Source organism: Cygnus atratus, chromosome 1 (assembly GCF_013377495.2).
Source record: "Cygnus atratus isolate AKBS03 ecotype Queensland, Australia chromosome 1, CAtr_DNAZoo_HiC_assembly, whole genome shotgun sequence".
NCBI lineage: Eukaryota > Metazoa > Chordata > Aves > Anseriformes > Anatidae > Cygnus > Cygnus atratus.
Genome location: NC_066362.1, coordinates 119,422,972 through 119,448,994, shown reverse-complemented (window position 1 = coordinate 119,448,994; position 26,023 = coordinate 119,422,972). Strand labels below are relative to the sequence as shown.

Here is a 26,023-nt window from a genome sequence, read left to right as displayed (position 1 = left end):
GTGGTTGACTCACCATCCCTGGAGATATTCAAAAGACATGTAAATGTGGTACTTAGGGACATGGTCTAGTGGTAGACTCGGAAGTGCTAGGTTAACAGTTGGACTTGGTCTTGGAGGTCTTTTCCAACCTAAATGATTTGTTGATTCTATGAATCTTCTTTAGATTTGTCCATTAAACATGAGATCATTCCTCAGTGTTTCCCCTATTGATATTACAGTCCTCCGTACAAAGAGGGCTGAGCCAAAGGCTGTAGCTGTCAGATGTCCGGCTGTGGACGGGCATCTGGTCACTGAACTGGGTCGCACTGTCACCCCCATGCTGAAAAATGGGAGAGGAAAATCAGCAAAAAGCTATCACAGCACTCATTTGTATTTATAAGATGAACTGCAACAATGTAAAGCACCTGTATAGTTAGGCTGTAGGCACTGAGGTGTTCCCACCTGGTGTATTTGGGACATATGCTGTTCATGTGCATACAGGAGGATACCAGAATACTTCTATGGCTGTGTAGTTATATTGGTACTATTTCTTCCTCTGCGGCAACACAGCCACTAGGACAACCAGTTAGCCAACAGATAAAGCTGTATCATGTTGCAGGTACACCTTAGACCTGCTGTTGTAGTTTATCCTGACAGGCAGCAAAGCACAACACAGCTGTTCACTACCTTCCTCCCTCCCAGTGGGACAGAGGAGATGATCGGAAAAAAAAACAGTAAAACTCATGGTTGAGATAAAGACAGTTTAAGAGAACAGAAAATGAAAGGCAAATAATAATAATAAAAGAATACACAAAACAAGTGACATACAATGCAACTGCTCACTACACACTGACTGATGCCCACCCAGTCCACAAGCAGTGGCAGCGCCCCTGCCAACTCCCCCAGTTTTATTGCTGACCATGATGCCAGGTGGTATGGGACATCCCTCTGGCCAGTGTGGGCCAGCTGTCCCTGCTGTGTCCCCTCGCAGCTCCTTGGGCACCCCCAGCCTCCTCACAGGCAGGACAGTGTGAGAAGCCAAAAAGTCCTTGGCTCTGTGCAAATGCTGCTCTGCAACAACTGAAATATTGGTGTGTTATCAGAATTATTCAATCCTAAATTCAAAATATGTCACCACACTAGCTACTATGAAGAAAATTAACTCTATTCCAGCCAAAACCAGGACACCTGGGATTATAGACCCTTCTGGGAAGAGAGGCCTCTTGTATGCACATGCATGCTCCCAAGCTGCCTCTGTGCTCAAGGTGCATGTGGGTGTCGCATGGTCGGTGGGCCACCACAGTGCCAGAGCTCCTGGTCCCAACTCACCTCCAGTGGGGATGCTGCACTGCTCAGACCATTCCCAGGAAGCTCCTGAGTAACTTCTCTGTGTCTTGGCACTAATTCACCCTCCTGCCCACTCCTTTCTCTCAGCACAGCACTGCAGACATCTGAACTCCTCAGAGCAGATGTTTTGTTGCCTTGTCTTTTCCCCTCAGGAGAGGGGAAGCGTCTACAGCAGAGGCTGTGTAGCAGAGGCAGGTGATCCCTACATTAGAAGTGACAGTAGATATGAACGTGTTTATAGCTGCAGCACCCCAAATTTTCTGTATGGTTTACTCATGCAGTAAGAAGACAGTCTTAATTTCAAAAATTGGTTTTCAAAGTCAAATATGAGAGAAAAGTGATAGATGTTTACAACGGGGAAATCATGTCACAAGGCAGCTTGCCTCTCTTTAACACCAAAAGACTTGTGATGAGTCAAGTCTGCTAGGTTTTCAGATGCCTCTAGGATCAGATCTACAGCTGCAAAGGTCAGCCCATGTGAACCAGAGATGGAATCCTAAGGGAAACACTGAGAAAGTGGTATTTTTGGTTACAGGAGAAAAAAAAAAAAAAAGCTGCTGCCTGGAGATTGTAGACCATAGTGGGCAGTGAACTGCCACTGTGCTGATATTTTACCTAAATTTCACACCTGTGACTTTCATTCTTGTTTGATTTCTCATCTCCTGGAATATTTCCCAGTGGAAGTGCAGATCCCTGACAGTTGACATTTAACACAAAATGTAAACTTACATTTACTGTCAGTGGACTCATTTTCTTATATAACTTTTACAGGAAAAAGGATTAAAAAAGTAAAATTTCACAGACTCCCCAGTGTCTTGAAGAAAGACTGCATGTTAGCTTTATGAATCAAAATGTGCCCCAGCAAAGATTAGGTCTCTCCTCAGAGCTATCCCTAACCCTAACATCCCTAACCCTGTGGGAGATTCACTGCAGGGATCGGTCCAGGGACCATGAAAAAGGCCATACACACAGATCCAGACAACTCTCACTGGTGTGCTGGCCTGCTTCACTGACACAATCGGAGCAGACCTCTCCCCTCAGACATTTTTAACTCCTCTGCCCACTGCAGGCTCTGCCGTGCACCTCACTTATTTCTGCATCTAGATGTGGCAAGGCAGGCACGCCAGGAGCAGCACGGCTCTGCCTGGAAGCACAGAGCTGGGCCAATTGATCTCTGGAGGTCCCTTCCCAACCTGTGAGCTGCTAATTAGAAATGGGAGATGACATCCCAGGGCTGACATATAGGAGCAGGAGAGGAATTTTGGAAAGCAAGCATGGCTTGAAGCGGGCGTGACACCAAAGGGCAGGTGCCTGTGGTGGCGAGGCCCGGGCGGGAAGGGGCCCGGCGCCCGGCCGAGGGCCTCCTGTGCCCGCCGGGTGGCGGTGCCGAGCCGCTCCCCGCCGCCTGCAGGCCCTCGGTCGGCCGGCCCTGGGTGGTTGAACCCCTCCTAGGCAGTAGGTGGTGAGAGCACGGGAGAAAACGTGAAAAGTAGCTGCACAGGGAGCAGCAAATAGGTCTTGGCCGTGTGCCAGTCCCAGAGCCGGACTGGCAGATCATAAAGCCTGGGAGCCTGCCTGAAGGCTGCAAGTTGGGGTTCCTCCTCCTCAGTCCCACACAAAGCTGGGTTATTTCGGCCTCTGGCTTTATGCATGGGAGGTCATGCTATCCTAATGCTATGCTTACTACAGCCTCTACCTGGAAACTACTGCCAGCTTAATATGATAACTTTTTTTTTTTCTGTACTTAGGGTGCATCACTGGTGGTTGATCTTCCTTCCAACAACATAGCAGTGTACAGACATTTTGACTTATTTTGTGCTGTTTGACTACAAGCTAGGGCTGATATGGCCAGTATTGTATTGATCGTACTTGGATGTTTTGAATACTAGCACATGGGCCTGACATGGTCATTGCAAAATGCAGCATGGCGAAGTACAGGAGCAGAGAGCAACACTGACAGTGGTAATGTTAGGCAAATATATAGAAGGATCTGCCAGTCCTCACTGAAGTCTCACTGGCTTTTTTTTTTCCTGGCTCACATCTATGCACTTTTCTGTCATGGTCTCAGCATGGAATAATTTACCTTGTAAACAAAACAGAAAGGAAGGAGTTTCAGACTATGTCATTCCCCTGAGTGAAGGGAAGTCAATACAGTGATAACTTAAGACTGTGTGAAAGCAGGTCTTAAGTGTGGTGCAGCAGAGAAAGCTCCAGAAATTATGCTATTTGGGAACGGATACAAGGTTAAGGATGGGGCTTTAGCCTTCACGTAAGGCATCTTGACAAGATTTTTTTTCCACTTCTACCTCTTTTGGTGTAGAATGAAGGGAAGGTTGAGTGACAAGGGCTGCACAGCATTCAAAGTAAAGATTTCAGCCTAAGAACAGAACACTATTGCACAGATCAGCAGAGAAACTGAAGTAACCTCCTAAGCAAGGGGGTAAAATTACTGCAAAGAAATGAAGAAGACTGAGACTTACTTTTTCAAACTGTCACACTGAGAAAGGACCACTGTTCACTGAACTTTACACTTAAAAGAAGGATGAAAAATGATGTGAATAATTAACGACCTTGAAAGAAATTTTAGAAACAGAGTAAGAAAAACGTATTCAAGTTTTTCTTACTTCAGTTTAACACACTCCTACATAATGGTTAATACACAGTTGCCAGTGGTGCTTTTTCTTGTACATGATGCTTTTTATTTTAATTAGACCAAAGTACAAAACCAGCAAGTCTTGGTAATATTACACCAATGATATTTAACGTGTTCAGAAGGTCCAAGCATCAGAATTAAATCAAGGGTGACGTGTGGGTGGTTTTGATACCAGCTCTTCTCACACCTGTTACGTACAGAAACCAGGCAAAGCCAGCTGCGTGTTGTGCTGTCGCTTTTCACATTAATGGCAAAGCTTCCAAGCATCAGTGAGGCACAAAACACAACATCGAGAGATCCAAGACCTCTACCCCTTCTTTTCAATTCAGGCAGTGAGATAAACTGTGAGTATTTGATATCTGCTAGGCTTGGAGCAGCTAAAATATATTCTGTTTCATGGCTGCTACTCAGGCTGCCAAGAGGATATTAAGCTTTGTGACCGCTGTGACAGATCTCGGATCAGCCCCCGCTGGGTTTATGGCCCTTGAGAAACCTCCTGAGGCAGTGAGCCCATGTTTCAGTGGCTGCAGCGTCTGAGGAGCTGCCAGGCAAGCCAGGGCTGCCAAAGCTCAGAGCATCCTGGCTGCCCACGCTTGTTTGTAGAGGCCACAAGTAACTTGGCCTGAACTGGGGAAGAAAATGGAGTGATAGCACTGCTGTTTCTGGGCGGGGAGATCTGGCTAGTCTTGACAGCAAGAACAGACATCCCCGAGTCTTTCTGACTCCTTTCCTTCCCCGACCACTCCAGCTGTTCAGCTCCCAAAGGCTTCTTCTGTAAACATGAGCCAGGTATGGGGGAGCAGAGCCTCTGCTGGCATCCATTTCGCAGGGCTATCAAAGCAACTGATACCATGGGAGAGCCTGGCTCGTCACAGAGATTGCTCGTCACATGAAGTTGTTGCAAACCCCACTGCACAGGTGTTGAAGACTGGATTTTGTTTTCAGTTACTGAAACTTGGGAGGCTTCTGTGGAGGAAGATGATTAAAATACCGACAGCCCTGCCGTTGTGAAGAAGTTGTGAAGGAGGGCTGGTCTCAACAAGGCTACATTTTAGCCACTATGGATCAAGAAATAGTAATTCAAAAGTCATCTCTATCACTCAGATAGCTTTGTTTAGAAATGTTTGAGGTTGTTTCTGCAGTGGATTTTTGTTCAAGTCCCAGTTATGTCACCTTACAGAGGCCATACTCCAGGAGAAATTTAATAAGGGCAGTATGCTGGAAGTAGAGACGGGAAGAAAACAGCAAGAGCACAGGGAATTGTGCTGGGTGCCCTCATCTTCAGTTTTACATCCTGACCAAATGTCCCATCACTGCCAGAATCAGGCCCCAAGAAATTTAGTTATACAAGTGTGATAAGAAGCTTGCTATTTACTCCAGTAAGAGCAGGATCAAGCCTCTGAAAATGGCCCTGTGCTCTACAACTGTTAGTATTGTGCAAGGCCCCACCTGGCCCTCCCAGAAAGAAATTCTGGGAAGCCGTGAAATTCTGCAGGATTGGAGAAAGCAGAACCACACGGCATGGCTCTGGCAGAGAGAGATCACAAGCCAAACCATTCTGTATAATGCTGGGAAGAATGCCTTAGTGATATGGTTTAGTGGAGGACTTGTTAGTTTTAGGTCAGAGGTTGGACTGGGTGATCTTGGAGGTCTCTTCCAACCTAGACGATTCTGTGATTCTGTGAAGGGAAGGGAAGGGAAGGGAAGGGAAGGGAAGGGAAGGGAAGGGAAGGGAAGGGAAGGGAAGGGAAGGGAAGGGAAGGGAAGGGAAGGGAAGGGAAGGGAAGGGAAGGGAAGGACATAGCTTTTAAAGTTTAAAAAGATCTTTGCAGAGTGCATTAGCATCATCCATCCATACATCTCACCTCCTTGGAAATCAGACAGACTTGTGTCAGTCACTTTGGGAGGAGATCTGTATTTCTGTGGTGCAATAGGTGGAATTGAAGAAAAACGTGAGCATGAGGCATGTGTAAAAGGATTTCTCCTCTCTAGGGCCTGTACCTTGACAAAAGATGTATTTTCTTAATCCCAAAGTCTCCTCCAGTCTATCTTTCTGCACTCTTTATTGCAGGTTTGGGAACTGTGATACCACAGAGGCAAAACATTCAGAATCACTAATTTCCCACAAATATATATATACATTTTTAAATGAATACACTTGGGATAAATGTCCATGGGCTTACAAGCTCTAAAATACATATGGATGATTTTCCATTTCTTCTCTCTAATCACAGAAGCAAAATGTTTACCCTACTTTTTTTTTTTCTTACATAGTGACAGGATTCCCAGGGCTGGAACTGTGTGAGAGTACCAGATATGAAAAACAGACTGTCAAGTGACACGTCCTCACTTTTGACCCGAGCAAAGAGGAAATGGCAAGGTTTGCATGTATGTCCCAGACAAGAGGCGTGTTAGATTACATTTGAAGGCTTCTGAGAACATTAAATTACTGAAAGATAAATAATTCTATTGGTAATTTATCAAAAGGGATCTGCAGGAATGGCAACTCAGACTTGAGGTGATAAAAAAGACAAGGCTGGGGAGGAGATGACTGTTCTGTGCCTTGTGTATTACACTTCAGCATTAAAAGTTACATAAAGTGGCAATATATTTTTCAGCAGAAAACCTCACCAGTTATGTTATTTATTTTATCCAAATTCTGTATCATGAGGAAAAGATTATTTCAATGGTTTATATATGTATGAGCTATGAAAAGTTATATGTAAAGGTGGTAGAAACATGTTTGAAATTGAACTATGGATATGATTCAATGGTTAACTTATTTCCTAAATGAATGAGAAAGGAAACAGGTTGCTGCAAGCTTCTGCTCTCACTTCCTTATGAGAGAAGACAGAGACACTATCCCAGAAAGAACGGGGCTGTTGTGCACTCTCGTCTGAGGCAATCATGGGTAACTGGGTGGAGAATGAAGGACTGTCCATCTTTGTTGTTGTAAGTACAATTTTTATTGTGATTTGTATCCATTAGAAAGTTCTACAGAAAGTTTTAATACCCAGATCTCATTGTGTCAGTGAATGGTTTATCTGATTATTCTGAAACTAGGGCAGCAAGTGCAGTGACACACTTCAAGAACATGATGTTTTAGGAGCCCTGTCTGGTATCTTGATTGCGGTCGGCTTTATTGTCAATTTAGAAATGATCATATGTTAACTTTCTTTTTCTTTGTTAGAAATAAATGTAAGTATCTATTTTATTTGGATGCAACAGTGACTTAAGGAAAAAGAATAACATTACATATCACTGTTAACCATGTGCACTTCAAAAATAGAAAGCAATCACAACAACAAGCCTTTCTCGCACTTTTGTAAACAAAAGTAGATGTAACTGAAAGCACTGTGGACATGTCTTGAGGATACAAAATTAGTATTAGAGTCAGATTCCAGAATTTAGAGTAGAGATTCATGAATCCTTTGTTAGGACAACTACCATTTGAACTCAGTTTGTATATAGCTTACATGGAGTAGCTGTGGAAGTAGGTTAAATTCATTCCAAGCTAGATTTAAAAGTACCAGAAATCTCACTCCCATTTAAAAGAGCCAAACACTAAGGCAAGGCAGTCCTCCTTGGAGAAAACTTAGGGACAAGAAAGTATTTCAGCATTCGCTTTTTTTTCACATCAACATGATACAAGAGCTACGCATATACAGTATTTAATGTGCATATATGATATATGATATGATATGGTATATGATATGATATGATATGATAATATTATTTTATATAATATATACAATAAAAATGTAACACCATTTATGGGATTTCTGCCAAGGGGGGTTAGTGTATGTAAATACTGAAAGTAATGCAAAAAAGACATAGACAATCTATATTTGTGGTGACTGAAATGTGAATGTCTTTGTTCAAAAAATGTATTTCTGCTGCTGTGAACAATTGATACTTACATATGACATTGTAGATGCTTAGCTCTAGTTTAGGAACAAAGCATTAGCACTTCAGTGCTTTGAAAAGGAGTAACTACGTTTCCTGTCACCCACAGTGAGTTGAGGAAGTTGAAACTACCAAGAGGTGAATTCGGGCATATTTTTTCCACCAGAACTGAAATATTAACAGAATTAAGTAAGAGGCCATTAGGTTGTTCAAGTAGGATTTTTTTTTATTTCCTTTTTTAGTCTCAGGGGTATACAAGGTTAGCTAGTAGGGAAACAAACTAAAGGAGTCACCAGTAAAGAAAGCAGCTAAGTAGACAGACAGTTCACTTTCCTTACCAAAGTATTCTGCATTGTTCACTACGGCTTTATTATATGCTGACTAGCTACAGGGATGTCCGGTGCTTGATAGGAACAGCACAGCCACAGTTTGTATTGATTTACCTCAAAAAAACAGACACATAGCATCCTTAACCCCACCATACTCAATCTCCATTGGCCCTAGCTGAAGAGTATGGATGGCCCCTAACTTTCCATGTTCTGTATGGGTCAGCACCAAGGACTGTGAGAATCCATCAAGGATCACACCAAACATGTCAGCCTGCTGGGCACGCTGTCAGGCTACTGTACATGGGACTGGCACACTGACACTTTAAACACGTATTCAAGAGCATTTAATCCTGAGATTAGATTAATTCTGTAATGAGGATTTGGGGATTTCCCATATCCTGCCTTACGCTGATGGAAATCCCTTCACTTTCCTGGACTTGTGCTGCATGGGAAGGACATTTTCAGGCAAACTGCCATTTGGAACTTTTAATGATGTCTGGAGATTTATCTAGACTCACAGACTTAGCGAGACACCTGTAACATGGCAGTCCTTACATAACTGTAAGTCCTTCAAACTATGCAAAAGTTTCAGCTACCATTATCTGTGTTTTGGTTTATTGCCACTCCTGTGCTCCTTAAAGCCCATTTCCACCTGCAGCACACCTAACTCTGCAAATAGAAGCACAATGAACTAATTGACCATTTTTTGAACTGTGTAGATTCAGCTATATGATCTTTAACAACAAACTGTAAAGTTTCTTCTTTGTTTCTCTTTCAGCTTGTGTGGCTGGGGTTAAATGTCTTCCTCTTTTGGTGGTTCTATCTTGCGTATGATCTCCCACCAAAATTCTTCTACACCAGAGAACTCCTTGGCGTAAGTACAAAACATACATTATCTTGGCATAGACTGAGCATAGACATAGCATTTTTCCCTATTTTTTTGTGACTGAAACAGGATCAAGTTGCTGGAGCAGCAGGTTCATGTAGAAGTTAAATTCACACGTAAACAGATAATGCAGACAGACATCCAGTGCTTCTGAATAGAAAGCTGGTATGCAAAATAGAGAGATCTCATCCTAAAGGTGTTTCCAGGTAACTATTATTCTCCTGATAATTAAAGTAAACGTGTGACTGCCACTTTATTTAGCAGAAGATGAATAAAATATTGCCATTGGAACTATTGTGCAACCATTTTCCCTTTTTCATAGCCTGAATATTTGACATAGTTATCAGCTCTGAAAAGCAATCATAATTCATCAAGTGTGTGAAAAGCAGTCACATGATCCTGGACCCTGGGCTATTTAATATAACCTAACTGGTTGATGCAACAGTATGTGTGCAACTATGAAGGTGTTTCCAAAACTACCAAGGGTCATGGCCAATAGAGAAGATTCATTTATTCATATAATTTAAAAGCCTGATCACAGACACAAAAATCACTCTCAGCTTCAAATTACAGTACACAGCATTTTGTAAAAGCTCTGCAAATCTATGGTTTAATTCAACCAAGCAGGAAATATTGCTCTTGCATATAGCTTCAGATCTATGGATCGAATTCTGCCTTCTGTTGTCAGGGCACAGACCTGTGCATGGGTAACTAGAGCTCAGTGTAATCCCAAGTCACTTACTCTTACTGTGTTCTGAAACTTGAAAGGGTCCCAATCAATGCAAGGAGAGCACACACTTTCTCTTCCCTTCAGTGTGTTTGGATTAATATGGTCACTAACGCCTCCTTCCAAACTGTCTTTGTCAAAATTTGAAATTATTCAGGATGTGAAGATCAACATCAAGGGAACACATGTCTAAAAGATGGGGCAATGAATTTCCCTAGACTCTCTTTACTGACAAAGGTGCACACACAAGGGACAGGTGAGAGCAGGAGCCTTAGGCACTAACCTTCTGAAGCTAAAATGAGCTTTATGAGCAAAACAAAGCTTCATTGATATCAATGTTAATTACAAGAAAGACTAGTCCTGATCCACTCCTATTGTCTTTTGGAACACTCAACCACTTCCCTTTTAAGCTGTCCTTCTGTCTGTCCTAACCCTCAGCCAACTGACACCACAGCAGGGTATCTTTCTTTATAGCGTTGGGACAGAAAACTCTCTTGATGGCTTAAACTTGCATTTGTGCTCGGCCACCAACTGTCAGATCTGAGAGGGAGCTTTTCATACAACCATGTTATTTCAAAACTGGGCATAGAAGGTGTCTGTCTGGAGGAAAGTTTTCTTTCTGCATATGTGCCCCTAACTAGGCCAGAGCATGGCTACTCTGAAATGCAAGCATTGTTAATTAACTCTAGATCTCACACTCATTAATAGTTGTGATATAATACATAAATGAAATCTCTGCTTATCTGTCTCCTGGATAACGTCTTAGGTAGTTCATTTAATAATAGCATCTCTCCAATTACAGCATGCCTTGGCTCTGGCAAGGGCTCCTGCAGCTTGTCTGAATTTCAACTGCATGCTGATTCTGCTGCCAGTATGTCGAAACTTGCTCTCCTTCCTCAGAGGATCAAGTGCGGTAAGATGAAGAAAGAATTTCAAAATTTATGAAAGATAATAACCCAAGTAGCCTTGCAAATACGCCCAAGTGACAGTCCAAGTTCCCCAAATACACTGTTATTTGGGGATGTCCTCTCTGAAGAAGTAGAGAAGGCCAGAGTTTTGCTATGAGCAAGACTGAGGTCTCTATACCAACGGTATGCCTAAAGCTCTGTTGAGATACTTAGCCTTGACTTAGACTTCTTCCCTTTTTTCTTGCCTTCTGGGCATCATGCTGCCTTGGATGAGAAGACCCTGTTCTGTCTGCCAGACACCACTGGTGATGCTCACACATATTTGCCTCATTTGTCAATGATACAATACCCATTTATAGTAGGAGAAATTAACCCATGTCTTCTGTCTGTGCATGTTCAGGTCTTACAGCAAATGTATGCTTTCACAGACTTACAATGGGACTTTTCAAGTGGTTCATAAATTACGTTCTTTCTTTTCTGCATTGCATTTCTATCTCAGAATGAAATAGTTCACCAGCCTTTTGACCATTTTTAGCTCCCAAATAGGTATGTTATGCACAACACAAAGGAACCACCACTAAGAAAAAGGACAACCAATTCTAGGTGATATCTGGGGTGGCTTTCTATGATAGCCCTGACTGTATCTACTGAAATCTAGATCTCTATTACAGCAGAAATAATGCAGACAGAAAGATAAAATAATTTTATTCAGGCATACTAAAAAAAGGCTTCTATTCCGTAGCTATGATTATTAGGCCTCCAAAGGGATCTACAAGTTGCAAACCTTATTAATACAAAATGGATGACCCTTGTCAGCTGAGGGAACACGTAAGAAAATAATCAGAGACAACCCACAGTGTACACTCATTTAGTACATATACTCTGACAATCAGTGTGGATGAAAAAGTGAGCTGTTTCTGCCACATTAAGCTCCTAAATTGTATTTCCAACGCTGTCCAAAGTTGGGCTGAAAGCAGGTTGGGAAGAAGTCTTCTGAGTTCAAAGCAATGAAAAAGCTGAAGACATTTTCAGAAACATAACTGGAATGCTAAAAACTGATTCCAAGGGTTGAGAATTGTATTGCAACTGGGTCTTAATGCTTCTTGTCCTGAATTGCTCATCTCTTGCAGTTTGCAAGTTGGAACCATGTAGAGATCTACAGCTTCATTTCTGCTGCCTGCCTGCAGCTGACAGCACCAGGCTGTGTGAGGAAGCTCAGGGCTCTGAGGATGTGCAAGGACACGAGGGAGGGACATAAAATAGGATTTTAAGACTGTTTGGAGTTTGTTTAACTTCAGTCGCCTGTTGCAATAAATCTCAATAGCTTTTTATATATTTGTATATTTATATATTATATACACAATATATTTATAGATATAAATCAATTTTATAGAATATATCTATAGCAATGTGTTGTATTACATCAGGAAGCAGGTAATTGTATACCTTAAGCAAAACATGCACAGCTTAGTGTGCCACTGGTAGGGACAGGACGGTGGTGGCCATGGTGCAGTGGTACAGCTGTTTATGGTTGTTCTGCTGTTTTGTCTAATTAGCTATGCTCTGGAAGTAAAACCTGTGAGGATCTCATAAGAAAATCAGGATTTTTAAATATTGTGTAACTTACTGAAGGGGTAGTGGCCTTTCCAGTAGCAATGCCATTGGGGTTAGGCAGAGGGGTGAATTGCTCAATAGGAATGTGATGGAAACTCCTGCCATTTACATTCTGCTACCCAGAAATGATACACCACAAAGTTGTTTATTATTAATTGAAAGAACAGCAGCTGTGTTGTTTTTGCATGCCCTTTATTGCTGTATTCGTTGCTGTTGTTAATGAGCCTCACTACTGAACTTAACTACAGCATTTTGCTATTGCTTGGTCTTAAACTTCTTAAACAGCAAGATCTGGTGCTCCTACCTGCTTTTTGCAAGGCAGAAAAGCAGGATGGGCACCTCCATGCTGTACTACTCTTTATTCTACAAGCCTTTTAATTATATCTCAAGGCACATGATGCAGAGAAGGCCAAATTTATTCTGGCTGTTGTTATAGTCCACTGAAGTCATTGCAGTAGTGTTAAAGTTTGTCTTTTAATCAAAGTCACAGCTGGAAAAAAAAAAAAAAGCAATGATCTGGAATGATCAGATCCACCCTGTTAGCTGGGAAGATACTTTACCCGACTGTCTACAAAGTTAATGTCCAGCAAGCACTTCGAAGAAAATTTTTATCTCTCTTAATTTGTTGTGTGAAACATTTATATGGTTCCAAGGCATATAATGTTTTAGCTTGCTTAGTGTTTTGTTACCTTTGGCAGTCAGCAAAAGCAATATAAGGACACAACACAGGATATTTATGCTTTCTACTGTGTGGAGACAATAAATGCTAGCTTTACAAGAACTTTAATTTATAGAACTCCCACTGACTACAGTGCAATGTAGATGGTGTCTCTTAGGCACCTGTCATAATCGTTATTGAAAATATCATTCTGTTCTTCTTAAGAGCCAAGTTCTTCAGCTTTTCTTAGCAGAGAGGTTTTTTTTTTGTTTTTTTTTTTTTTAATTTATTCCTGTTTCCCTTTGGATAACTCCAGTGACAATTTGCAAATGAATGTCTGGCAAGTACACCCAGCATTTTGGGGAAGGAATCACTTAGGAACATAAGTGACTGCTGTGTTTGGAGTGGAAGTTCTCTGAGATGACAGTTATAGCCAGGCTTTACAGTCCATTTCTACAGTGTGAACCACAACAGGAACCTGATGCTAGCTGGCAACCTAAGTCCCTACGAAAACCTTGTCTTGGCATGGCAGAGTGTGATGATTCCCTCCATTTATAACACGTAATTTAAATTTAACACAGATAAGACATATTCTTGCCATACTGCATGTTATTTTTTTCTCATTATCATATACTTTGTTTCAATGGGACATATTAAAATATAATATTATTATTATATTCTTAAGTATGGAGTGATATATTTTTGTTTATATTTAGGAATTCTGAATTCCTAAATATTCTTTACCACCAATGTGACCAATTGTTGTGCTTAGGGCCTCCATTTTTGTTTATGTTTTTGTTTTCCCTGCATTTAAATAAGTACGCAAAGGCATCACAAGTAGTCTGCAAATACTTTTTTTCTTCATCCCCAAAGTGTTGCTCTACCCGTGTCAGACGACAGCTGGACAGGAACCTCACCTTTCACAAAATGGTGGCGTGGATGATCGCCCTTCATACTGGTTGGTACTCAAATGTTTCTTTGTTTACTGCTTTCTTTTTCATTTTAGGCAAAATTCAGGTGGGATTCAAGTTCTTATGGATATGGGCAGAGAGCTGATTTCATTAACCTAAAGGAGTCAGCATGTATCAAGGCTTAAAAGTTTTCAGTCATTAATCTGCAACTGGCAGAGAACAAAAGATAAGTAAGAAATGATACCTTTCTCTTGCACTGTTAGCAAAATTCATGGCACTGATTAATAAAGGGTATTTAGCAATGCCTTGAGAACCAGGTACTCTAGCTATATTTTTTGTTTAGGCTTATAAGTTAGCTGGTACATCTGAAAAAAATAATAGAAATTATTAAAGAAAGGGTTGTATAAACTTGGGCAGGACGTTGAATTATTTTCGTGTTTTATGTGTTATTAGGTAAACTAAAGGTTTTCTATCTTTTTTTTTCCAAAAAATTTGTCACTTCTCAATTCAAGTATCCTACAAATCATATATCTTAGAAAAGTATTCAAGTACTTAGGAGATTACTTGAGATCACCACTTCACAGGAAAGGAACAGGGCAATTCAGTTTATGTAAGGTCACAGAAGTGGTCTGCAGCAGAGAGGAATTGTTCAGGGATGTGAGATCTGCACCTGTCAGGCCCTGATTTATCCAGTGATATAAAAGTGGAAAATATTTGAGAAGTGTTGTATAGCTAACCCCTGCAATAACATGTAGTGAAAATAATGTGAAACACTTCAGGTGTACTAGTTTATGGACAAGTCCAGCCCCGCAAAAACTTTACTAATGACTGTTAGCCAAACAGAAGAGCAAAGAAACCCTAACAAATCTGACACCAAAGTGATCCAGATTCACTGCTTCACTCTTCTACATAATTCGTGTATGATCCTGAGAAATAATTTAAGCCATCCCAAGTATAAAATTAGGGCACTGCTCTTCAACTTGAATTGCTGAAAGCCTTTGTTGAACAAAGATGTTCTAGAAACGTTTTCCCTTTACCTCTTTCCTTCCTCTACCCAGTAAAAGATGTAAACTTCAGATGGTGAAGCTTTAGCAATAACACACATCAGTGATCTGAAATTGTGATGAAGAGGGTGAGAGTGGCAAAGGTTCTAAGCTGCTGTCGAGAAACGTTACAGTGTTCACCCAAATGTTACCCCAGAACACTGAGTACTTGCCCTGTGCTTAACCCTAATTATTTGTTTCCTGTCACTCCTAGCAATTCACACCATTGCACACTTATTCAATGTAGAGTGGAGCGTGCAAGCACGTGTTGAAGAGAAAGAAACTCTGACAACTGTGCTCTCGAAACTTGGTGATAATCCAGGAGAAAGCTATGTCAATTTTTTTAGGCAAACTATTCCGGTAAGTGACATCAGGCTGTGAAGAATCATTATTCCATTCATCTAGGTAATCATGTAAGAATATCTCAGCAGATTTCCTATTTCTGGAGTACACAATCTGCAATTTGAACCATCTTGCAGAACAGTCTTTTGTAATTCATTCCCCTATGTTGGTCAATAATAGTGTGGCTGATTTTTGATAATACTTTATATCTTTTCACATGAGGATTTCAAAGTAGTTTTAAAACATTTCATAAAAACAAATGCCCTGTAAAGAAGTCTTCTGATTAGGCAGACAGAAATCAAAGCAAACGTTTTGACCTTGAGCTCCCTAAATTCTCGTTGGAAAAAAAAAAAAAAGAAAAAAGAAATCTCCCCATTCCTCAGAAGCACCAAGAGTCTGACATACTTATAAGTTTTGAGAACCAGAGCTGCACAACACCACTAAAAATGAGAGCTTTAATTTAGCTTCCTAAATATGGATGTAGGACCTCAGCTCTAGAAACAGAGTTACGCAAAAATCTTTCTTTTCCCCAAGCCCCTAGTGCTGAGCAGTGGCAGAGTAAGAAACAGTCCTTGGCGTGCAAATAGGTAGAAAATCCTTTATCTCCACTTCCACTTACTGTAGTAAGAGTACATTTGCAGTAAAACAAAAACGGAGTGGGTTTTCAAAACATAGTTGGCAAATTCATAGAAGATGACAAAGATTTGCAACAAGATAAAGAATTTGGCAAGGGAGACAGGCTGGTGGTTCAGCTGGCTCAGCTTTGATGCAGTCTCTTCCTTAGACCAATGTGTTCAATTATTTTACAGAATCCCATGGGGGGCTTATATGTGGCTTTCACATACTTGGCTGGTCTCACTGGTGTTATCATCACTCTGGCCCTCATACTAATCATCACGTCGTCCACCAAAACCATCAGAAGGTCGTATTTTGAAGTATTTTGGTACACACATCATCTGTTTGTCATCTTCTTTATTGGCCTTGTCATCCATGGTGCTGGGTGAGTATTTGCATTTATCACACAATACATGATAACTACTATATTTTAGTTTAAAGCTCTCTACCCACAGATGTATATAGAGACTTTAGTCACTAAACAGCAGTTATTTTTTATGGTAATGATGTGCCAATACGGGTTCTGAGGCCAATAGGCCCTCAGATGCATGCAACAAGTTATTCACGTGCATGAGGCTTATGAGAGTCAGGCATATCAGTTCACTGATAACCAACTTTTTCTGATATTTAAACTGGAAAGCTCTTTTCCAAGGCTCCAGTTTCTAATTCTTACTTTATCTTTGTGTCCTAAAAGGAATAGTAATAACATAAGGCCTAGGATTTTGTGGGATAAATGATAACTATAACAACACATATTTATCTTTCAGACTTGGATGAGTTTTGGGGGTTTTAGCATTTCATAATAGATTTTTAGCTGTTGCGGCTCAAATACAGGCAGCCGTGAGTTTCTGTAACTTTTAAATGCCAAACATCTTCTTTTCCAACAGTTAGTTCATTCCATACCTTCTGAATTATCTGAATAGCCTATTGAAACAATTTTAGGACTATGCATATGCAATTTTACCTCTTAGAAAAATGAACTTTAGTTGAATTTTTTTTAGAGAAAAAAAAAAAGCTAAATTATCCAAGCCACATTTCATAGTTCATAATTATACTATTTTATCCATTTAAAATGAAATTCTGGGTGTTATTACCTTAAAAATAGCTAAGGATTCAGAGCACTGGAAAGTGTCCTTTAAAAATGCCCAACAAAAATGACTATTCAACAACACTTCCTCTTAGTCCATTAGTGCTAGAAAAAAAAAAAAGACAGAAATGAGACTACAACAGGAAGAGCAAAAATAGAAGGCAGAGGAGGATCATCAGCAGCATGATAGTCCATTTCAACTTCCAAAACAAGAAGAATGTTTGAGTAAAACATTGAAGGAAAAGAACAAATGGCTCGTGTTTCCTTCAGCAAACACCATATAATTACCGACAAAATGTCCAGACTTGTCAGCAGCTACTACACAATGCTATCAGAAAGCAAGCATTGCTCTTTCTAGCAGTCAGTGAGTAGCATGTATTTCATAAAAGTTGACTTTTTGGTTACTTGGATGTGGACTATACCTTCTTCATTTTAATAACACAGTACTGAAAATACGAAGAGTTTGGGCAGCAGTAGAGGTCAATGTGGTTGTCATAGAGATTCAGCTAGACTTTGGGAGGAGATAAACACAGGAATATTATCATCTGTAGTGGGAAGGATGATTTCTGGCAGTGAACTCAGGGTGGCCATTAGTCATATGCAGGATAGGTGTTAGATCACTTTCAGGCAAAGATAGCTCCATCGTATTTTGCCTTAAAAGCAAAAGACATTTTGAGTTTAGAGAAAATGATACTATACTGAAAAAATATTGGATGGTCTTTCTATGCTCAAGGAAGGAATCTTAGATGTGTAAAGATGGATGTTATGAAATAAGTATGATCTGACACTCTCAAAGTTGTATGTTTGAAAGAGACAGGTATCGTATCTCAAAAGAGAAGGCTGTGTCATACATAGGTATATGTACATACATATGTATATACAGAAAACTGAAGCAAATATAGTTAACGGAAAGAAGGGGGCAGATTCTTGTCTGTTACAAGCTGTTAAAGCATTTTTCCATTACCAATATTCTTTGCACATGAGTTACGTCACAGACGAAAGTCCAAACCTTCCCCTTGTAGTAAAGAGGAAAGAGTACAGAGATTCAGATCACCCTGCTTTGGAAGTTAAAGTAAGACTTGTAGCAGAAAAAAGAAGTAATTATAAGGCTATATTACTGAAAGCTTAATTTCAGTACTGGAAGAGCATCTACATTGCACAGTAAGTGAAAATAATTGTTTTCATTCTCTTGTACAGGCTCCCAGCATTGTCAAACTTTGAGTGGATTGTAGGGCAGGGCAAAAACCACCAGGCCCACTCTTTCCCTTAAGTGATGGGGGTGAGGGTTGTCAGAAAACAGGCAGCAAATGGGCTCCTCCTGTTCCCGTAAATCAACCCAGAGGGCGGCTCCACTGAAGCCATTGTCACTAGTGGGGAAGTGAATTGCAACTGGTGATCCTGCAAACTGCAACTCGTGATGCTCCTAGGACAGTGTCATTCTTTCCCTTTATTTTTCAGGCAGGATGTTAATGAAACCCTTAATGAGGAAGCGATTCGTTAGTAGTATCTATCAGCAGTGAAATCTTTTAACTTTCAAGATTGTGCACAGGCATTGTAATAATCCTCTGATACGTTTGTCACTTAAAGCCAGATACACTTTTAACTTAGATACCAAATTTTGTTGAAAGATAAGAAACACAGTTTAGTTCAAGGAAATTGATCTTGAAACACAGAAAGAGAAGTCATGGAAAGAAAATATCAACAGGATCATATTGGCCTAAAGCCAACCTGAATCAGACCATTGCTAGGGAGAGTCATCAGATCTTAATCTGCATTTCTTTGCTATCACCCTCATCCTACTAATTACCATCATTCTGGGGACTCTCTCATGCCCTAAAGTTGGTAAAACTCCACACAGAGGCAGGAAATAATGAACAAGATCTGAATATATTTTTTGTCCTCAAAACTGAAATTTTCTTCCAGCACCAGCTCTGCTACTGGAAAGCTAGAACTGGAGCAATCAGGCTTCTTTATAATAAAACAAACAACCAAAACAAACCAAAACAAACCAAAACAAAGCACAAGCCAGAATACAGAGTCAAGATCATCAACTGACATAAACTGGTTTGGCTGGCGTAGCTCCTTTGAGCCAGAGGGACCTGTGCCCATTCACACCAACTGAACATCTACTATGCAGCTTTAAAGAGAGAGAAAGTATCAAAGGAGGTACTTTGGAAAGGGTTCTCTATGATTTCTAAGCTAAATAACAGTAATAATTCCTGCACTAATCACTAGGAAACTGATTATTGAGCGCACTCCATTTTGTTTTTCTTATTGAAGGAAAAAGTAGGATTGCTTTGAAAAGAATGAAGTTTTCCTATTGTGACCACGTACTGGAAATGATAATGAACATGCCCCTTAGTTCCTCATCTGATCTTGTTGTTGGTATTTTCCCCTACAAACTTTCCTCCTCATTATTATCATTTTAATAGGAATTTTGTGGGTTGGTCAGAGCAGTAGAGCTGAATCAAAAGGTACACTAGCACTGCAGAAGTCCATAACTTCACGGAAATAGAATAGTACATAAACAGAATAATAATAAGTGACAGTTCATGACAGTAGGTTCATTTACATTTCATTCCCTTAATGTTTTGCAATTTTTTTCAGGCGTATTGTACGTGGACAGACTGCTGAGAGTCTGGCTGAACATAATCCAGAGATTTGCTATAAGAACTTCAGTGACTGGGGGAGAAAAGGAGCTTGCCCAATCCCCCAGTTTTCAGGGAATCCTCCTATGGTAAGAACAATTGTTTTGAGTGTAAAGCCAATCAAAAATGTTTAGAGTTTACTTTTTGTTAAATAATGTATACAGTCACTGTAGAAAGCAGCTTACTTTACGTAAAGCAATATGTGTTTACGAAAATGTATTTTGCGGCTTCTGGAGGTTCCTAAAACGTGCTATAATCCACATAATAGTTTCATATTATTAATGGATTGATAATCATTAACAGAAAATGATTGTCTCCAGACATCAAGAGCTGAAACTTCAGCTCTTACCAACTAACCAGGTTGGCTTTCATTCATGTTTCAGATAGAGCTGTTAACAGAAAACTTCCCTGCAGTAATACAGACCTGAGTCAGTAACACATTGAGAGTTTTATTCCACATTTCACCTAGCTACCTTAGTTTTAAAGTAGAGACAAAATCACCCATAGGAAAGTGCATTGCTATAACTATTGTATCCATTAAAAATCCAACTGCAATTCTCAACAAGGAAAGAAATTCTCTCTCTGAGCAGAAGCTATTTTGAAGGTGTCATATATTTTAAGGCTTCCCTACTCTGGTTGATAAGTAACTTAAATTAACTCCTGTTAATAGCATTTCCAGAATTCAGTGTAATGTAAGTTGCCATCTTCATGATCTGACTTCTCATTTTATTCTGTTAACAGACATGGAAGTGGGTAGTAGGTCCCATGTTTTTGTACCTCTGTGAGAGGTTGGTGCGGTTTTGGAGGTCACAGCAGAAGGTTGTTATCACAAAGGTATGTGTTGATGCTATGCTTAACACTGGGCAAAACATTACCAATTTTTCCAGACGGTGCAGCGAAGCCAGCAGTGCCAACACATCACACAATGTAGTCAATTAAAGACATCTCAGGTGTGTCCTGGGTGCTAACATGCAAAAATAATACTAACCACTAACATCTAAGCATAGTTGTCTCCAAGCCGGTCTTTAAAAGAGTGCAGGAAGAAGATAGCTAAGGCACCGGACTGAATCTTAGAGAATTATTTTTCTTCAGATCTAGGGAAATGCTCACCAATGTAAATATTCCACAGCCTTCTGAGTAATTTAGGATAACAAATTTTTGTTTTCAAAACTACCTGGATATTTAGGAATTCGGATTTTTCAGCAGAACAAATGTCTTCTGAGTAAGAGAATTAAGGGGTACCTATTTTGTACAACCAAAGCTAATGTTGAGCTTAGGTGGTAGGTCCCCATGGTGTGTTGCAGAGATACTAATGCTGGTTCTGAAAGTATGATAGGCAAATTATCACGGCATCAAACTCAAAAATATAAAAACTCCCCTGGCCTTTCCCAACATAATTTCTTCACATGGCAGTGTGTTGCATCTCATGGACCTACCCTGTTCAAGTCATAGCAGGATTTGGGGGATCATAGTAGATGCCTCTACTGCTCCCTAGCACCATGCTGACATATTGGAAGGCTCTTATACTCTTGCATACTTTATAGTAATTTTACCAAAATCTCTCTATTTCTGCATAATATGTCTGTTGTGCCTGCTTGGTTCCCTGTTGGCAGGAAGTTTCTTCCACAATGCTGAGCACTATTAATGATACCTACATTAATAAACAGAGAGACTTGATTCTCTTCTAAAAACTGAAAATAACATTGGCAGATGACTTTAGAATTAAAAAATTGCAGTGACTGAAATGCTAGCCTTGCTTCTAGCATATTCCTACTGTTAATTCTTGGCTAAATATAGGTACAATAGGCACAACTATAGTTCCCATCCAGGTACAAAATGAAAACTTCAGTTTCCAGTGGTACTATCTGTCTAATTCCCTATCTGTGTGATAGCTCTTTGTTGATACATACATCCAGCTTCATTAACACTGTGCCACTGTGTACGGTGCACCTAGAATTAACAACATGCAAACAGATCTGGTGACGTGTTACAAGATGTGCCAGTGTGACCTGTCCCTTTTGGAATGACTGCAAGTAGACTGTGAAAAAGGTACCTCAGCCAAAAATTCAGCATCTTCTGCAGTCTTTCACCTGGCTGTCAGGCATTGCTTCTCACTCCCAGTTTTACTGGGAACAAAATTTCACCTGCTTTCCTTGCCTTCACAGGAAAGGGTGATGTTGGTGATGAAGGACATAGATAAAACCAGTGATCAGGGAAGACAACCTTTTCCTTTTGTCTTTTTTTTCCCCTTGTCCCTCTTACTGTAGGTGGTGATTCATCCTTTCAAGACGATTGAGCTCCAGATGATGAAGAAGGGTTTCAAGATGGAGGTCGGACAATACATTTTTGTCAAATGTCCAGCAGTGTCTAAACTGGAATGGCATCCATTCACTCTAACCTCTGCCCCAGAAGAGGATTACTTCAGTATTCATGTCCGTATTGTGGGGGACTGGACAGAGGGCTTGTTCAATGCCTGCGGATGTGACAAGCAAGAATTCCAGGAGGCCTGGAAGTTGCCCAAGTATGTACAAAGAGTCTCCGTCATAAAGCCAACCAAAATCTTAAACACTTTAAATTTTACTCAGCCAGTTTGGTGACACCTGCGATACAGTCTTTAACTACTTCCATCACAGATGCTGACCTTGGACTGCTCCTTCCAGTTCCCTCCTATGATCAAATCCACCTTTTCTTTTACGTTCTAGCATTCAGCCCAAACACGCATTTTAACAGACAAATACTTTACCTTTCTACTGTTACTTTAAATGGTGCTAACAAATATTCACTATTGATTTATTAAGAGTACTTTTGATTTCAGGATAGCTGTGGACGGCCCCTTTGGAACCGCCAGTGAGGACGTATTCAGTTATGAAACTGTTATGCTTGTTGGAGCTGGGATAGGGGTCACACCATTTGCATCTGTGCTCAAGTCTGTCTGGTACAAATACTGCCACGATGCGACCAACCTAAAACTTAAGAAGGTACGTGTCCTCTTCATCACAGAAATTTCCCAGAACCCATGTAGTTGTTGGACGGCTGACAGCCCAAATCAAAACAGGCCCAGAAAAGGGATCTGGCTCCAAGCATGTATGAATCCTGAAAGAAAAGCCCAGTTATCTCACAAGAGGAGCAGACAGGGAAGCAAAAGTTTAAAAAAAAAATTAAAAATAATGAAAAGAGAAATACCCTTGGAGCAAAATCCTATACGCAAATCCTGGCTGTGGTCCTGGGGATTTCCACCTATGGTAGAGGTGCCATTCAAGCCATGCTAGATACAAAATGACATGCCATACTTCCCAAGCACTAACTACAGCCCATGCAAATATTGTGTGTCTTCCCTAACAACAAAGAGAGCAACTGTCAGTGGAAGCACACTGCTGCCATCCTCTTCTTGCCTTCTGTGCCTGGAAAGTCCCTGCACAGAGGTGTGGGGTCACACTCCACCGTTATGGGCATATCCAGAGGACAGATCTGATTTCATTACCTGCTTTAATTTAACTTCCCCGTCAGCAGAGAGGGAGATATAATCTACCTCCAGGTCATTATTTTACGTCCTAACAAGCTGTTTTACAAGGATACAACTGGGGAAACATCCTGAACTACAAATGTAACCCACCAGTGAAAGACAAATACGAAGATGTTTCCTTGTTCTTGCAGTTGCTCATTCTGCTTCACAACCCTCCCAGTGTCAAAACTCCTGAATAGCTTCAGTACTGCCTACCCATTAACTGAGCTGGTCAGGGCAATTTCTACAACAACTCTGAAATCCTTATTTAGTCAGCAGACAGAAACCCGGAAACCTAAAGGACTATGTCCCCTGACAGTTTACTCTTGTTTCTTCCAGATCTATTTTTACTGGCTTTGCAGGGACACTCATGCCTTTGAATGGTTTGCTGACCTCTTGCAGTCTCTGGAGACTCAAATGCAGGAGAGAAATAACGCGGAGTTTCTCAGCTATAACATCTACCTTACAGGCTGGGATGAATCTCAGGTAACAACACTGCAGAAAATACCACTGCCTTATGTACTGAGGCAGGTGTGTTATGTTTTGCTAAATTTTTGAACAGCCATTATCCTGGGCTTCCACCTGGCTCTCAGAGGTTTTAGGTGCAGATAGGTATTACCCATCAGAAATTACATGAGATCAGCTGCTAATGTACACTCTGACTTTCTCTGTGCACTCCAGAAAGTAGTCTTTAATCACAACATCAATCTCAGCTGACCATCCAAGTGTCTCTAAAGCAGTTACTACTGCCTAAAGCAGAATTAATGGCATTTGGGAGAAGGTAATGCACAAGATTTGAGCAATGGCAGCATATTCTTTTCAGGGCCTTCATGAGTTCTCCCATCTGATCCCTTGTATGTTGGGCGCTGTAGGTATACAAAGGAGCCGCTTCTCCATGACCCACCTGAGAATGTGTGATTCAGTCAGGAAAGGTGCTCACTCTGCTACTTTTTATGATGTTTTACTTCACTTTTGTCTCACCTTCGCAAAATTTGCCATGTGCCTGAAGTGCCATAGCTCTGCTACAGGGATAGGGTAGCAGTACAGTAGGAAGTTTCCTTACACAGACAATGGAAAAACAAGAAAGAAAGAAGAAAAATCACACAATTTTTGCTTTGGGAGAAAGTTCCCGCTCTAACTTTTTTGACATATAATAGTGCTGCAGAACTCTGCAAGGGTTGAACTTACGCCCTAACCACTTCTTCTCCTCTTCCTGTCCCTACTTAGCTTAGCTGGTCTAGGTGATAGTTACACAGGGAAGGTAGACAAGACCTCCTCATATGGATCAAACCTTCCAGAGATCAAATTGGCAGGACTTCATTAAGGTCATGGGAGCTGTATTATTGTAACTGTAGGGGAAGTTTTGTCTTAATTTACAGCTTTATTCTACAGTTCTTGGACTAAAACAGTTCATTCCAAAAGAAATGTAATTTCTGTGTGTTCAGTGTTCAACACTTCATGGCTTTAAGTCTTGAGATAACCCAATCAGGGGGAAAAGGGGAGATGGACACTACTAGTCAGGACTATACTCATGTTAACTTTCCTTTCTAAACGCCATAAATGCTTCAGGAATGTTCTTGGTTTGCAAGTAATTCAGTGCATGTTGACATGATGCTGTCCTTTGTCTTTCATTTCCCACAGGCCACTCATTTTGTAGTGCATCATGAAGAAGAGAAGGATGTGATTACAGGCCTTAAACAGAAAACCTTGTATGGAAGACCTAACTGGGAAAACGAGTTCAAAACCATTGCAAGGCAGAATCCAGGGTAAACCTGTACTGATAGTCCTCTGTCTGAACGCCATAATAGCACAATCTTGTTCCTTTTATAATGTTTGAGGAAAGTATTTTAGAGTATTTTAATAACAATCTCCAAGTATCTTCTAATCTGGTTTCAGACATGGACATGACCTCGAGTCTTGACCAAATTGTTTTAACCTACAGCTTAAAAAAAATCATCCATGTTTGGTGAGGTACTTCATGCAGTATGCAATTACTAGCAGATGTTTTAGAAAAAACATATCACAACTTCCTAGCTGAAGTAGATAGGAACGTCATTTGACCTCTAAATACCTCTTATAGTAATACCTTCTACCTCAAAAAAAAAATTATATATATATATAGATAGATGGCCTTTGGCTGAGCACCCAAAATTTGTGGGAAAAATGGAACAGTCCCTTTCAAGAATTTGTGTCATAAACTCTGAGGCTTTACTTCATTGATTCCACTGAGGTCCATAGAATTGTCTTCACTGACTTCTGCTGAGTTGAGATTTAGCCCACCATTTCCTTTAGAAGCAGTAGAAAATGCCTTGCAAGTTTGAAGCGGTTATAAGTTTTAAAGGGAAGACATACTGTTCTCCTTTAAGTCCCATGACTGAGGAAAAAAAAACCTTGCAGCTACAGAACATAAGATTGATATGCACAAATAACATCCAGCTGCTCTATATTTAGTTCCTGACCATGTTTTCATTTTCTTAACAGTTCCAGAATAGGTGTTTTTCTATGTGGACCTGAGGGCCTAGCTGACACGCTCAACAAGCAGAGCATCAGTAACTCGGAAGCTGACCCACGAGGAGTACACTTCATCTTTAACAAGGAAAATTTCTAACTCCCAAATATGTGGCAGTCGTTCATTCAATACGAAGTCTAAAGACTGGATCTCTTTTTCTGGGAAGAACAGCCCAGCTTCTAATCCCAGTTACACAAATGCATATCCCTTTGCTTCTTTGGAATTATTCTGGCGCTGCAGTAGAGTAGGAGTCAAGTTTTACTTTAAGAAAGTGTGCACTGCCTGCCCACCCACCCCCCAACATGCTGGCAATTTAGCAAAAATTTATTCTTCATCTGTGTGAGGGGAATTCCCCTCAA

At 40.6% G+C, this 26,023-nt stretch overlaps 1 protein-coding gene across 1 annotated transcript; it reads left to right on the top strand.

Moving 5' to 3' along the window:
- Positions 1-6,886: 6,886 nt before the first annotated feature.
- Positions 6,887-25,763, top strand: LOC118245830 (cytochrome b-245 heavy chain). Its single transcript, XM_035542345.1, has 13 exons — positions 6,887-6,931; positions 8,993-9,088; positions 10,630-10,740; positions 13,881-13,965; positions 15,176-15,321; positions 16,113-16,303; positions 19,613-19,742; positions 20,395-20,487; positions 21,921-22,174; positions 22,469-22,631; positions 23,495-23,641; positions 24,797-24,921; positions 25,637-25,763. The coding sequence occupies exons 1-13, from the start codon at positions 6,887-6,889 to the stop codon at positions 25,761-25,763; spliced, it is 1,713 nt and encodes a 570-aa protein (XP_035398238.1).
- Positions 25,764-26,023: the final 260 nt, after the last annotated feature.

Bases quoted from the DNA above. Each gene is read 5' to 3' on its own strand.
- LOC118245830 (XM_035542345.1), top strand. From the start codon at position 6,887: ATGGGTAACTGGGTGGAGAATGAAGGACTGTCCATCTTTGTTGTT. The intron at 19,743-20,394 runs GTAAGAACAATT...TTCTGTTAACAG, and splicing joins TTTCAGGGAATCCTCCTATG to ACATGGAAGTGGGTAGTAGG. The intron at 23,642-24,796 runs GTAACAACACTG...CATTTCCCACAG, and splicing joins CAGGCTGGGATGAATCTCAG to GCCACTCATTTTGTAGTGCA.